The sequence below is a fragment of the Equus przewalskii genome, chromosome 10 (genome assembly GCF_037783145.1).
Source record: "Equus przewalskii isolate Varuska chromosome 10, EquPr2, whole genome shotgun sequence".
In the NCBI taxonomy this organism is placed as follows: domain Eukaryota; kingdom Metazoa; phylum Chordata; class Mammalia; order Perissodactyla; family Equidae; genus Equus; species Equus przewalskii.
The window spans coordinates 12,513,312-12,527,240 of NC_091840.1; the positions used below are offsets into that span (position 1 = coordinate 12,513,312).

The following is a 13,929-nucleotide window of genomic DNA, read 5'->3' on the forward strand; positions in this document are numbered from 1 at the left end:
TTTCTAAGCATTCGTTGAGGGCCGGGCACTGTGTTACACATTTCCCCATTAAATGATATAGCAACCCTTCTGTTGGATATTATTATCCCACTTTTTACTTTTACTTTTCAGATAAGGAAACCGAAGCTTAGAGATGTTAAGGAAACTTGCCCAAGGTTGCCCAGCTGGCTAGCGGCAGAACTGGAATAGGAAAGCCTCTTTTTTTCACCGCGCTGATTAATGAGCGGCTTTGTCTCACTTCTGTACTAATTCCGCTGCAGGTTGAAAGACTCGCTCTTTGCGACAGATCCTTCACTCGCTGGTCCTCAAGGTGCGGGCCTCAGCCTGAGACTCCCCAGGCCCCGGCAGAGCCGGACGTCGCCCCCTGGCGGCAGGTGGGCGCCAGCACAGTCCATGCTAATGAGCCCGCGGCGCGGCTCGCGGATTGGCTGGCGCGGATCCCGGCCCTCCCGGGGGCGCGTGCAGAGCGGGAGAGAAGGGGGCGCCGCCGGCAGCCCCGCCCGCCCCCCAGCCCGCCGCGCGCAGCCACCTCCCCCGGACGCCAGGGCGTGTGCGGGGCTCGCGGGCTCCTGCGCTCCGGGCTGGTTCTTTTCTCGGCCGCGTGTGTTCTGGTTGTGAATTCATCCAGGGTCCAGGATGACGATCCGACACCAAGGCCAGCAGTACAGGCCGAGGATGGCATTTCTCCAGAAGGTGAGCGCGGTCCCATCCCCTGGGCCCCGGGAGGTGCGCAGGGACCCAACTCTGGGAAGTGTCCGAGGAGATGCTGGGGATGCTCGGAGCGTGTGGGCAGGAGTGGAGGAGTGAGGGCATCCCCTGTGGTCCACTAGTGCTGCTCGATGCTATTAAACGACTTATTTGCTGTGTGTGCATGTGTGTCTTTTAAAGACTGTGATGATTAGGTTTCCTTGTAAGCTGTTTATAGTGGAGAATCTGAAGCCAGAGGCAATGGTCTGCTGGAGGCTGAGAACAACCTGTTACTCTGGAGAGGCGGGTGCCAGAGGCAGTTTAGCTGAGGCTGTGTCAGATCTGAGACAGTCTCCTGATATTGTTATAAGGTGCCCAGATGTTAAATGAACATTTTTGCCATTTTTCTGATCTAAAACTGTAGTATTTTAAAGGAAGTGTGTGTGTGGTGACTGTGTATACATAGACCATGAAAATGGTGTGATTTTTAGGATGAAGGGACACCCCACTTCCAGCACCCCCCGATCCCACATTTGAGTACGTGTGTTTGTGTATCTCCAGTCTCTCTGTGTTGGCAACAGAAGTCAGAACCTTTCCCTTCTTTTGCAAAGGCTTTCTCAGACCAAGTGACCAGGCACGGGGTGTCCTGTGGATGTGTGGGAGGTGGAATGCACCTTGTAGGGTGCTGTGTTTGGGGACGAAGTGGCTTATTTTGTTCTGGGCTTTCGAGATGACCAATGTCAAAAGAGATTGACTGAGGATTAGGTCCCAGGTCACTTGTCCACCCTTCCATTCACAGCCACTTTTCACAGTGCAGTGTCCACCTTCTTAGGCTTATCTTGTTGAGTAGAATTAGCTGAATGCTTTGTGACGAGCTGAGCCCCTGGGGCTCAGCAAATTGGCGCGGTCAGTGGCCTACTGTCCTGATTTACCCAGGACTTTCAATGCTAAAACCTGGACAGTCCTGGGCACACTGGAACAGCTGGTCATTCTCAGTCCACCTACTTCAAGAAGCTGGTGCTCATAGTCCAGGTAGTAGAGGTGAGGCGACCATCCATAAAAAAGAGGTGGAACGTTGTCTTGCTCAGAAAGCACCCTTCAAACCCATATTGCAGCCACCACTTCTGAAAAGCAGAAGAAACCACTGAAACTCCGTATCTGAAAGCCATAAATCATCCAGGATTTCCCAGGGCGCCTTCTTCTCCCAGCCAGGGCAGCTTGGGCTTGGAGGCTCAGAGAGTAGTTGTCTAGAGACGTTCTGTTTGTTTTCTGAATCTTGGACATTCTTTTCCAGCATGACTGTTATTTGGTAGATTTTTCTCTCTTTACCTTGGCCTCCAGACTGGTGTCTTGGTCCCCAGCCTCCTGTCCACCCAGCACCCCCAGCCTAGCCTCCCCTCCTCCACACCAGCCTCCCTTCCCACCCCAGCCTTCTCTGCCACCCCAGCCTCCTGTCCTCCACCCCAGCCTCTCCTCCTCCACCCCAGCCTCCTCCTCTCACCCCAGCCCCCCTACCTCCACGATATCTTTTATAAGCACACTGGTTTTCTTTCCCAAACCAATGCTCGACCTGAAACCCTCCCCTGGCTTCCCATGTTCACAGCAAAAAGTCCAACCTTTTCAGCCCAGCCACTCAGGAGCCTGCTCTGGCCCATCTCTCTGGCTTTACCTTCCCCCAGCCTTCCACACCCGTCCTCCAGGGAAGCAAAACAAAGCAGCCACAAGCACTCAGCTGGCTGTTGCTCGATGACCTGTTCACCTTTCTAGGAAGCCCACACCCTTTCATGCCTCAGCTTCCTCTGCTGGGAAAGCCCTTTCTCCCTTTCTCACCTGCCGAGCTCCTGCTCTGCCTCCTCTCAGGCCCAGCTCAGCTGCCCCTCCTCGGTGAAGGCCGTATCCCCCCAGCCCCCAGTCCTGCCGAGTGACTTCCTCTCTGCCCCGCAGACTCTGCCTGCACCTCCAGTACTGCTCTTTCCTTTGCCTTGAGGGGAGGGACCCGTCTGTCTGTGTATTCTGAGGTCCTCAGTCAGGTCACAGAGTTTCTTAGAGCAGGTCTCAAGAGCCTGTGCCAAGGGGCCCTTCAGGATGGACCAGTGAATTCAGTAAATGTTTATGAAGTATGCTGTGTCCCCATTGGGAGCCTTACATGCATTATCTCATCTATTCCACAAGACAGAGGTTATTATCACCATTTTACAGAGAATGGAGCTGAAGCTGAGAGCGGTGAAGTGACTTGCCACAGTCCTACAGCTACCAAATGGTGGAACCACGAAAAATATAGGACTCACCATCATCTGTCCCTGTGTGTGATACGATGCTGTGAGCTTTCCTGTGATGTAGGGCAGAGTGGAGGCCATGGGAAGCCCTGACTAAATGTGCCTGGGGGACCCGGAGCTGAGAACTGAGGGGTAGATGGGGGTTCTAGGCAGATAGAAAGGGAAGGATGTTCCAGGCAGAGGGAACAGCATGTGCTAAGTGTGTGTGTGTGTGATGACACAGAGGACTGGCTCTGGCCAGTCCTGTGAGCTCTTGTTCTGTTGCTGGCCCGTCCCCCTCTAATTTCCAGACCCCCAGCCCAGCCACTACCAGTTGATGCTGCCCTTGGGCTTCACCATGGGCCTGACTCCTTGGTGCCTCGTGGAGAAGCCTTCTGTCAGACTGCTTCGCTTTCTCGTGTGGCTCCTGGCGTCTCCTTTTCTTGGGAGAGGAGTGCAGAAACAGGAATATTAGGAGACCTGGGCGGAGTGTGCTGTCTTGCTCAGATCCTTCTTTCGTTCAACATGAACACATAATCCTGCACCATGTGCTTGGCACTACTGGGTGCTGGGGACACCGTGGGGAGAAGGACACAGCCCCTTCCTCCTGGCACTTAGAGTCTAATCCAGAAAGGCAGGTGCATAAATAGGAGAAAAGTGGGAAGTGGTCCATTCTTCCTGAGGTGGGGGAATCACGAGAGGTTTCACACGACGGGTTGTAAGTGAGTTGAGGTATGAAAAATTAGTAGTTTATTTTTGCCAGGAGGATGGGAAGATGAGTGACATTTTAGGCAGATGCGTGCAATAGCATGGTGGTGTGGGGGAGTCATCAGCTGGCCTGGAGTGGGTAGGAGTTTGGTTGACGGAAAGGCTGATGGTTGAGAAAGGCCCAGAACCAGGGGCCCCGTATGAGGTGCCGAGGAGTGTGATGCTTTCTGTGTTCAGTGAGAAGCCATTCGATGTCTTCAAGTCAGAGAGATGAATAAAATGAGTTGGTTTACATGCGAGAAAGATGATTCAGATTAGAGGCTACGAGTGCTTCTCTATCCTGGCTGCACTTTAAAAAAGATTGACATCAAGTCACCATCCTAAAGAGTTTCTGGCTGACTTATGCAGTAATTAAGTAATTAAGTGAGGTGGAGCCCGGGCATGGGTGTTTTTAAAAAAGTTTCCAGGTGGTTTGTGTATACAGTGAGATGAAACCCCCTGAGGATATTTGGCAATGTCTGGAGACTTTTTGGGTCGTCACAGCTGGGGAGGGGGATGCCACTGGCATCCAGTGGGTAGGGGCGGGGATGCTGCTAGACGTCCTGCGACACACAGGACAGCCCCCTCCCCCCTAACAAGGAAGGAGCGGGCCCCAAATGTGAGTAGTGTTGTGGTTGAGACCCCTGGGCTGGAGGACACCCTGAAGGCCGGAGATGTGCCCGTCGAGAGCTGGATGCCAGGTAGGCAGAACCTGATGGTCCAGAAAGGAGTTGAGATGTTCGCATGAGGCAGGATTTAGTGGGTGCTTAAGGGACACCTCAAAAACAAAAGCAGAGTCATCAGAAGTTGGCCACTGTCAGCTGGGGTCATCTAGAATGCTCCCTGGCCTATGTTTTGCTGCGGGGCAGCCTCCTAAGGACTGTTTAGGGTCTGGTGCTCCTGAGGGTCTGTGGGCCATCAGGGTGAGGTGGCCCGGAGGTCAGCAGCCCCTCCGTGGCCAGGCTTGTTAGCAGGAGCACCTTCTCCTCTGTTAGCAAAACAACCCCACGGTTCTGGTTACTTTCCCCATCTTTGTACAGAAAACTACTGATTATTATCATCCCCTGGGAGCCTTCTCGTGCTTACAGGAAAATTCCAGCCCCAGAGATCTTACACAGTGAGTGACAGCTCCTTAATGCGAGGAGCAGCGTGGGTGTTGGGGTGGGGGTGTCAGAGCCCTGTCTCAGCTCCTTTGTGACATCGAGGTTCCCTGACCCGCCTGCAGTCACGCCGCAGCACGTTGGCATCTGAGAGAGGAGACGTGGGGCTGGCACCCCATCAGGGCCCCCAACACGGGGTCACACGGGGTCACACGGGGTCCAGTGGCGCCTGGTTCCCCAGCGTTTGTTTGTTGCCTGGGTGCAAGATGTGGTCCCTGGGAGGCGCGGGGAAGCAGAGTCTGGTTAGGAGTGGGCCCTGACATTTGGGGTGGGGATGGCCATCCTCTCCCTCATCTCTGGAGGGACGCCCACGGGACACCAGGAGGAGGATGTGAGAGCTGGCAGCAGTTTGGAGCAGAAAGGCAAGGGCATCTTGCTCTCTGGAGAACGTGGGAAACAGTTCCACCCTCTCCTCTCTGCCATGGGCAAGGGGGTTTCCAGCTTGAGGAGAAAGACAGAACCCGGAGTCTGCCTTAGTTTGCTGGGGCTGTAACAGAGCACCACAGGCTGGTGGCCTAGACAACACAAGCTTGTTTCCTCGCCGTGTAGAGGCTCCAAGTCCAAGATCAGCAGAGTTGGTTTCTTCTGAGGCCTCTCTCCTTGGCTTCATGGCCGCCTTCTCCCTGTGTCTTCATATGGTCTTCTCTGTGAGTGTCTGTGTCCTAATTTCCTCTTCTTATAAGGCCAGCCGTCAGATTGTATTAGAGCCCACCCTAATGACCTCATTTTAACTTAGTAACCACTTTACAGACGTTGTCTCCAAATACAGTCACATTCTGTGGTACTGGGGGTTAGGACTGCAGTATATGAATTTGTGGAGAGGTGGGGAGAAACACAATTTAGCCCATAACCGAGTTTCTCTGAGTCTCCTTCCTGGGTGACTGGGGAGACTCCTCGGAGGAATTTGTGTGAGGAAAGTTCTGAGGAAAATGGATCAAATAAATCCCAGTGGGCCGAGCCCCCTCAAAATGTTCTCGAGGCCTCTGTGATGTTCCCTCCTCCCACCTGCCCTTCCTTTCTGGGAAGGGTGACGCACCTGCTGGGAAGAAACCTGACTCCCCTATTGTGTTTTTAAAATAACTCTCATTATTCCTCCTCTGAAGGTTATTTTCAAACTCTATATAACTAGATTTTTTTTTTTAATGATTAGAGAAGGAATCAAATTCGCTGACTTTCTCTCAGAGAAACTCAGGTTTCTAACTTGTAAGGCGGGTGTCTCTTTCTTCTTCAATGTATGGACTCCCTGTTTCCATGGAATGCTGCTGTTTCATCCAAAAAAAAATTCTTTTTTAAATGTGGGATTTCAGCTGACAGCTAATGAGGGCTGGGGGAGGCCTGGGGGAGTCCTGGGCTCCCCCAGCAGAAAGCTGGGCCCTTCCAGGAGTCGTGTATAAATCCACAGCTCACGGTCAGTTGAGAACTCTGGAAGGAATGACTCCTGAACCCTGTGGCTCCTCAGCCCCCTGGGCAGCTCCAGGAGAAGGGGGCCACCTCCCAGCCCCCCACACCCTGCTGGAGTCACCTCTGCTCCCCACGCTGCTGCGGGCCTCTTGGCTGACCCAGGGCCCCGAGATGCTGCCAGGCCCTGACACTGCAGAAGGCCGGGGATGACAGCTCCAAATGGATAGCTTCTGTTCCAGAACAATTCTGTGAGCCAAGAAAGTGTCCGCGCGGGTGAAGCTCGCAGTCAGTCTTACATGAGAAGCCTGGGCACTGCGTGGGCCCGGCCTGTCTCGCCTGCTGTCTGAGTGGTGGCCTTGACCCTGCACCTGATGCTGCCGCTTCCTGAGACCGTGGCTCAGCTGCAGATGCTGGGTGAGCAGCAGTGGTTGAAAGGGAATCCAGCCCTCAGCGCTGCCTTAGGACGCTGTCCTGTGCTCCTTCTCTCCTTGGGGGGGTGGGGCCTTCCAGCTCAGGAGCAGGCTGGCTGGGTGGGAGGTGGCGGGTCGAATTTTCCAAGTCAGGGCTCCCCTGCACCACCCTTCACCTCCAATATAGCCAGCTCCATCTGTCTCTTTCTCCCTCTTTTTTTTTTTTTTGAGGAAGATTAGCCCTGAGAAACATCTGCTGCCAATCCTCCTCTTTTTTGCTGAGGAAGGCTGGCCCTGAGCTAACATCCGTGCCCATCTTCCTCTACGTTCTATGTGGGACACCTGCCACAGCATGGCTTGCCATGCCGTACCATGTCTGCACCCAGGATCCAAACTGGTGAACCCTGGGCCGCTGAAGCGGAACATGTGCACTTAACTGCTGCGCCACTGGGCTGGCCCCTCTCTCTCTCTCTTAAAAATTTTATTTTATTGTGGTGACACTTAACATGAGAATCTCCCCTCTTCAGTTTTCAAGTGTACAAACAATATTGTTAACTACAGGTACAATACCGTACAGCAGATCTCTAGAGCTTATTCACCTTGCTCAACTGAAACTTTATGCCTGTTGATTAGCAGCTTCCCATTTCCCCCTCCCCCCAGCCCCTGGCAGCCACCATTCCACTTTTGGATTCTGTGAATTTGCGTATTTTAGATCCCTCACATAAATGGAATCATGCAGTCCTTCTCCGACTGGCTTATTTCACTTTGCATGTTATCTTCCAGGTTCATCCATATTGTTGCATACTGCAGAATTTCCTTCTTTTTTTTGGTGAGGAAGATTGGCCCCGGGCTAATATCTGTACCAGTCTTCCTCTATTTTGTTCACCACAGCATGGCTTGAGGAGTGGTGTATAGGTCTGTGCCCCGGATCCAAACCTGCAAACCCTGGGCCGCCGAAGCGGAACACATGAACTTAACCACTGTGCCACCAGGCTGGCCCCTCCCTCTTTTTAAGGCTGAATAATATTCCCTTTTATGTATGTGCCACATCTTCTTTGTCTGTTCCTCTGCCGGTGGACATTCAGGTGGTTTCCACGTCTTGGTGTTGTGAATAGTGCCGCAGTGAACGTGGGAACGCTGAGATGTCGTCAAGATCTGGACTTTAATTCCTTTCGATCAATACCCCAGAAGTAGAATTGCTGGATCCTATGATAGTTCTATTTTTAATTTCTCGAGGAACCTCGATACTGTCTTCTGTTGCAGCTGCACCATTTTACATTCCCAGCAACGATGTCGGAGGTTTCCGATTTCAATCTGTTCACTTGCCTGCTTAGAGAAGCCCAGGGCTTTCTCCTGCCCTCCCTGCCTGGAGGACAGCCCCTTCCTCACCGGCTAGGAAAATCCTGCTCACCCGCTATGCACACTTTTCTTGTTCATCTCAGCCTTTCTCTTCTTCTCGTGGTTCTTATTTCAGTCAGTACCTTCCTTACTTTTTGGTGGGAATTCAGTGTGCCATTGCTGTCTGATAGATACTTTGTGCATAGTGTGGTACTAAGTGCTTTAAATGCTTTATCTCATTTAATTTTCACAACAAACGTCTGATGATGTAGGTACTATTGTGACCTCTATTTTACAGAGAAATTAGTCTCAGTGAAATTTAGCAATTTACCCAGTTTGTACACTGGAGAAAGGATTTCAACTGAGTATTTTCTGCACTCAGATCGCTAGCATTTATCCTAGTGAATTTGTTCTTTTCTTTTTTTGAAGAAGATTAGCCCTGAGCTAACATCTGCTGCCAATCCTCCTCTTTTTGCTGAGGAAGAGTGGCCCTGAGCTAACATCCATGCCCAACTTCCTCTACTTTGTATGTGGGACGCCTGCCACAGCATGGCTTGCCAAAGTGGTGCCATGTCCTCACCTGGGATCTGAAGCAGTGAACCCCGGGCTGCCAAAGTGGAACGTGTGCACTTAACCCCTGTGCCACCAGGCCGGCCCTGAACTTTTTATTTTCATACGATTGTCTTCCCAACTCTCTCAGGACTGGGAGTCTGTCTTTTACCTTGTTGTAACCCCCACAGTGCTGGGCACTTAAAACACCATCAATAAATACATCAATAAATGTTTGGCTGGTTAGTAGAGCTGTGTTTTTATTCCCAGGCATCTAATCACAGCCCTGTCTACAGAGTTTCAAAGATGCATTAATTGTACGAATGCTACCAATGTTAATGATTCTAACCATAACCCCTAACGTATCTCTCCTTGTAAGGTCTGTATCTTTATGCTTATATATCTTTATACGTGTATAACATGTATCTATTCTTCTAAAGCATTTTTACACAATTACTTAATTAGTCTAAGAGATTACAAAACCGTATCGATTGGTTGGGCACATACTGTCATTGTCCCCTTTTTATGGTACAGAAAGGGGATTCAGAGAGTTAAGTGAGATCCTACCGTTAGTAGAGAAGGGGAACCCCACTGAGGCTGTGAGAACCTTGGGTTCCTTTTCTTTGGACCACAAGCACATGCACCCTCTAAAAGGACTTTGTAAACTTTAAAGGGCTGTACAGTGGTGGGGGGTGTTATTTCATTAAACAGCAGAAGAATAATGATGAGGTAGCGAAGTTCGTCAAGTCGAGAGGAGGCTGGTGGATGAGTGAGCTGTTTTAGTTTGGGTAGTGGCTAGAATGTGGACAGGTTGGGTCTGAGGTGTACCCCTCCTTGAGGATATGTCCAGCTGTACGCAGCTCCCCTGACCTCAGGAGAGGGCTTCCAGCCAGAGAAGGACAGGAAAGGTCTTTGTTCCTACTTGCCTGTTCATATTTTGTGTTTCTGCTCCTGCTGCCCCATGGGCCTGGAATGCCTTCCCCCACCATCCTTTTCTCTTTCTGCTGCCTAATTCCTATTCATCTTTTTAAAGATTCGTTCCAGGAGTCACCGCTCCTAACTTCCTCCTGGCACTGCTATGTTCTCACCTTTAGCATTGTGCTTCCTGTATTGTCCTATTACATCCTTGCACCAGACCATGAGCTCCTTGGGCTCAGGAACCACATCTTCTTGTCTTTGGTTTCCCAGAATCAACCATGACTGTGTTGTTTGTTGAATGACTGACTGACCATTTGCAAGAGAGGCTGCTAGAGTACACAGTTTCCCTCTCAGTGAGGGGTTTCCTGGGGGAGCATGAAGTCTGAAACCTCTGCATCTGATGCTTTGTCAATGCCAATCACCAACATTGACAAGAGAAACACTTGGATTGTCTTTTTGTGCCAACCCATCTAGTTTGTTTTAAAATGTCCTTCAGTCAAAGCCAGCCCTGATGACCTAGTGGTTGAAGTTTGGCACTCACTACTTCAGTGGCCTGGGTTCGATTCCGGTCACAGAACCACATCACCCGTCTGTAAGTAGCCATGCTGTGGCAGCGGCTCATGTAGAAGAACCAGAAGGACTTACAACTAAGATATACAACCATGCCCTGGGGGTGTGGGCAGGAGAAAGAAAACGAAAAAAAAAGAGAGAGGAAGACTGGCAACAGATGTTAGCTCAGGGCGAATCTTTCCCTGCAAAAAAAAAATCCTTCCATTGATTTTATTTCCATTTACTTTTTCCATTGGAAAGATATTTTTTATTAATAAAAATTTAAGAATACTCCAAAGACAGTCAGGGCTGCCTTGGCTCTCTTCCTGCAGGTCAGCCTTCCTTGGACAGTTCATTCATTCTCTTTGGCTTCAACTCTCTCTTCGATATTCATGACTCTAATTCGCATCTCTGCCCCTTATCTCTTTTAAACTTGGGACATTCATTTCCAGTCACTTGCAGACATTGTGGATGTCACCGCAGCCTTTCACAGTCAACATTCCTAAGCAGAAGCTTTTGCCTTCAGAAGGTGCTCCTTCTTGGGCATTTTCTCTCTTGGTAGCTGGCATCTCTGATCATGTAAGTTATGAACTTTGCCACCCGACCTGAACCAGTCAGTCACTTGCAAGTACAGTTGATTCTAGTTAACTAGAATTAGAACTAGGGGTCTAAAAGCCATGCCTTCTTATCATCTTCCCTGCCGCTGCCTTCATTTATTTATTAATTCATGCATCATCTGTTGATTGAGTACCACCTGTGTGCCAGGCACTGTTCCAGGCGGTTGAAACATAACATCGAACAGTAACAGATGAGAGACCCATCCTTGAAGAGCTTACTTTCTAGAAGCAATGGAGACCCACAATAAACAATGTAATAAATAGGTAAATAATTTTGTATGTTAGAAGGCGAGTGCTATAGGCAAAGAGGGGAGGGGAACAGGGTGGATCAAGGTTGCTGCAGCAAGTGAGCTGATCAGAGTGGGCCTCCTGAGACTAATGGAAGAGGAGGGAGGGAAGGGAGTGAGCCATGAAGATCTCTTGCCAAGAGTGGTCCAAGCATAGGAAGGGCCAGAGCAAAGGCCCTGAGGCTGGAGACTGGAAGGGTGCTTGGCATGGTCAGGGGTCAGCAGTGGGACCAATGTGGCTGGATTGGAGGGTGGGCAGTGGTAGGAGAAGAATCAGGGAGGAAGGGGTCCCAACCACATGGACCAGTAGGGGAACTTTGCCATTTACTCAGAGTGGAATGGTCCTTGCAAGGTTTTGAGCAGAGGAGTGACACATTCTAATATAATTGAAAGACTAAGTGATGAGGGTGGAGGCCCCGTCGTTTCTTGCCCCGACTATTGCAGTATCTTTGAACAGGTCCCCCATTTTTCTCTACTTTGGCAAACTTATTCACGCTTCAGTGTTCTCTCTGGTGTGGGCCACATTTCCAAAATGTGGGCCAGATTGTGCTGTTCTCTAGAAATAGCTGCTGGAACAAAATCCAAACTCTGAGAGTGGCATTTGAGGTCCATTGGGACCTGGCCACCTGTTGCCCTTCCAGCTTCATCTCCCACTGTTTTCTGTTCCTCTCACACACTGGGCACTGTCATCCTCCCTTGCCTTTGCTTGTGGTGTTCTCTCACTTTCTGGCTAGCAAAATCCTTTTTTGCTAAGTCCCATCTTCTCTTAAAAGCCTCTGCCAGGTCTCTGAGTCAGAATGAATCTCTCTGGGCTCGCACACGCAGGGAGGGTGCGTGCGTGTGTGTGTGTGTGTGTGTGTGAAGCACGCGTCTAGATTTGTTGCATTGTAGTCACTCAGTGCCACCTGGGTTGTAAGCTCCTGGTGGTAAGCTTGTTGTGTTCATCTTTGTATCTTTTGTCCCCTCAGTGCTGCAGAAAGGCCTTACTCAGCTTTTGGGAGGGTTCTGGTCGGCCAGCTTTTTTGGTTCTTTCTTGCAGATTGAAGCTCTAGTGAAGGACATGCAGAACCCAGAGACGGGGATCAAAATGCAGAACCAGAAGGTCCTCGTCACCAGCGTCCCTCACGCCATGACAGGTAATGTGTCTTGTGATTTAGTCCTGGCCTGGAACAGACCACACACAGGGGTTGGCAAACTCTAGCCCACGGGCCAATTCGGCCCCGAGTCTGTATTTGTAAATAAAGTTTTATTGGAACATGTCCACGTCCCCATGTGTGTATTGTCTTTGGCTGCTTTTTCACTACAATGGCAGAGTCCAGGAGTTGTACAGGGACCGTGTTATGGCCCACAAAACCGAAAATATTTACTCTCTAGCCCTTTACAGAAGAAGTTAGCTGGTTCCTGGACCACTGGCTCCTTCTGAGGAAGGGATCAGAAAGGAAGGAGAAAAGGAGTCAGTGGGTCACTTCATGAAGCCATTCTTCCCAGGAGGTCATATAAAAAAGGTTTACTGTCACTTTTTTTGTTTGTTTGCCTTGTTTTATTTTAATGAAACCAGGTAGCAGAAAAAAAATACTATTTGGCAGAAAAAAATTGACCTTTGTCTGCTCCACCCTTCCCTACCTTCTAATTCATGTTCAGACCCTTCTTAACCACCCCGTGTGGATGGCAGCGTTGTCTCCCTTCTCTGGGTGTGGGATAAATGATGCTTGCAGAGTATCATTTGAGGATATCAGCAGAAGGGGCTGACCCCAAAAGAAGAATGCCTTTCAATTCACATGTTGCATGTGTTGTATGGTTTTGGTTTTTCAGTAAAGAGGATGTTTCCCGCTGAGGCAAATTGTCTGCAGAAGCAGACAGTTTCTCAAAGCACAAGCCCGGGTCTCACACCGGGCTGGCGGTGCTCCCTGTGAGCCCTCGCTCTCTCCCCCACCCATGACTGATGGTTTATTTTTCGCTCAAGATGCCCTAGTCTTGCAGAGGCAAAGGTCAGGGTCAGGGCAGGGGTTTAATCAAAGTTTATCAAATGTGTGAATCAGTCCTGGTCTGGCACTGTGTCATGAGCTCTAGACATCGAGTCAGGCACCCTGGGCTTGCATCCTTCAGGTACCATTTTCTAGCTGTGTAGCCCTGGTCTCCAATTTCTCATTTTAAAAGCAGAAATAGCAATCTCTGTGTAAGAGAACAAGTGCAGGAATTAAATGAGATAGTACTGTGTGAGTGGTCAGCTCTCAGTGGATGCTCGATGGGTGGCGATAGCTAGCAATTTTCTGTGCTGTCAGTTAATACCCACGATAAATTTAGGGATAGATATGACTGTTCCCTTTTTGCACTTGGGGCCATGGCGATGCAAACAGGTTCATGACTTGTCCCTATGTCACTAAACTCATACATGGCTGAACTTGGAGTTGAGCCCAGCTGTGTGCCTTTAGCGTCCACACTCTTGTCCACTGTCCGTGTGTGTGAGCTGCTTTGCCTTCTTCTTTTTTTCTTTTTGAGGAGGAAGACTGGCCCTGTGGTAACACCTGTGCCAATCTTCTTCTATTTTGTATGCGGGACCCTGCCACAGCGTGGCTTGATGAGCTGTGTGCAGCTCTGTGTCTGGGATCCAAAGCCATAAACCCAGGCTGCCAAAAAGGAGTGCATGAACTTAACCACTTGCCACCGGGCTGGCCACTGCTTTCCTTCTTTGCGCCTGGGGCACACTTGGTTCCTGGATTTGGGCAAGGCTGACTGCCACCCCCACTGCCCCGCCATGTTTTCTCTTGTTCCTCCTGAATGGGCGATTCCAGCTCCTGTTGGAACAGAACCCAGGGAGAAGCTCTATCCTGAAACATCAGCACTAATCAAAGCAAATTGGGTGATCGCGTCCACCTCCTTGGATGACAGGTGACCCAGGGCTTATGGGGACAAAGGTGGCTGACGTGGGAGCCTGCCATGCTGTCAGCGCAGACCACATGGTGCAGATGCTGGTGGCCCCGTAATCTCATTTGATCTATTTCAGGAAATGG

General features: G+C 50.3%; 1 protein-coding gene across 2 annotated transcripts in view; it reads left to right on the forward strand.

The window, feature by feature from the left end:
• The first annotated feature begins 293 nt into the window (after positions 1-293).
• Positions 294-13,929, forward strand: part of RGS9 (regulator of G protein signaling 9) — a 64,554-nt gene continuing 50,918 nt past the window's right edge. For both annotated transcript variants that reach the window (XM_070560168.1, XM_070560169.1), the window contains exons 1-2: positions 294-693; positions 11,958-12,054. In XM_070560168.1, coding sequence (XP_070416269.1) covers positions 637-693; positions 11,958-12,054 — 154 coding nt within the window. In that variant the 5' untranslated portion in view covers positions 294-636. The remainder of the gene's footprint in view (positions 694-11,957; positions 12,055-13,929) is intronic.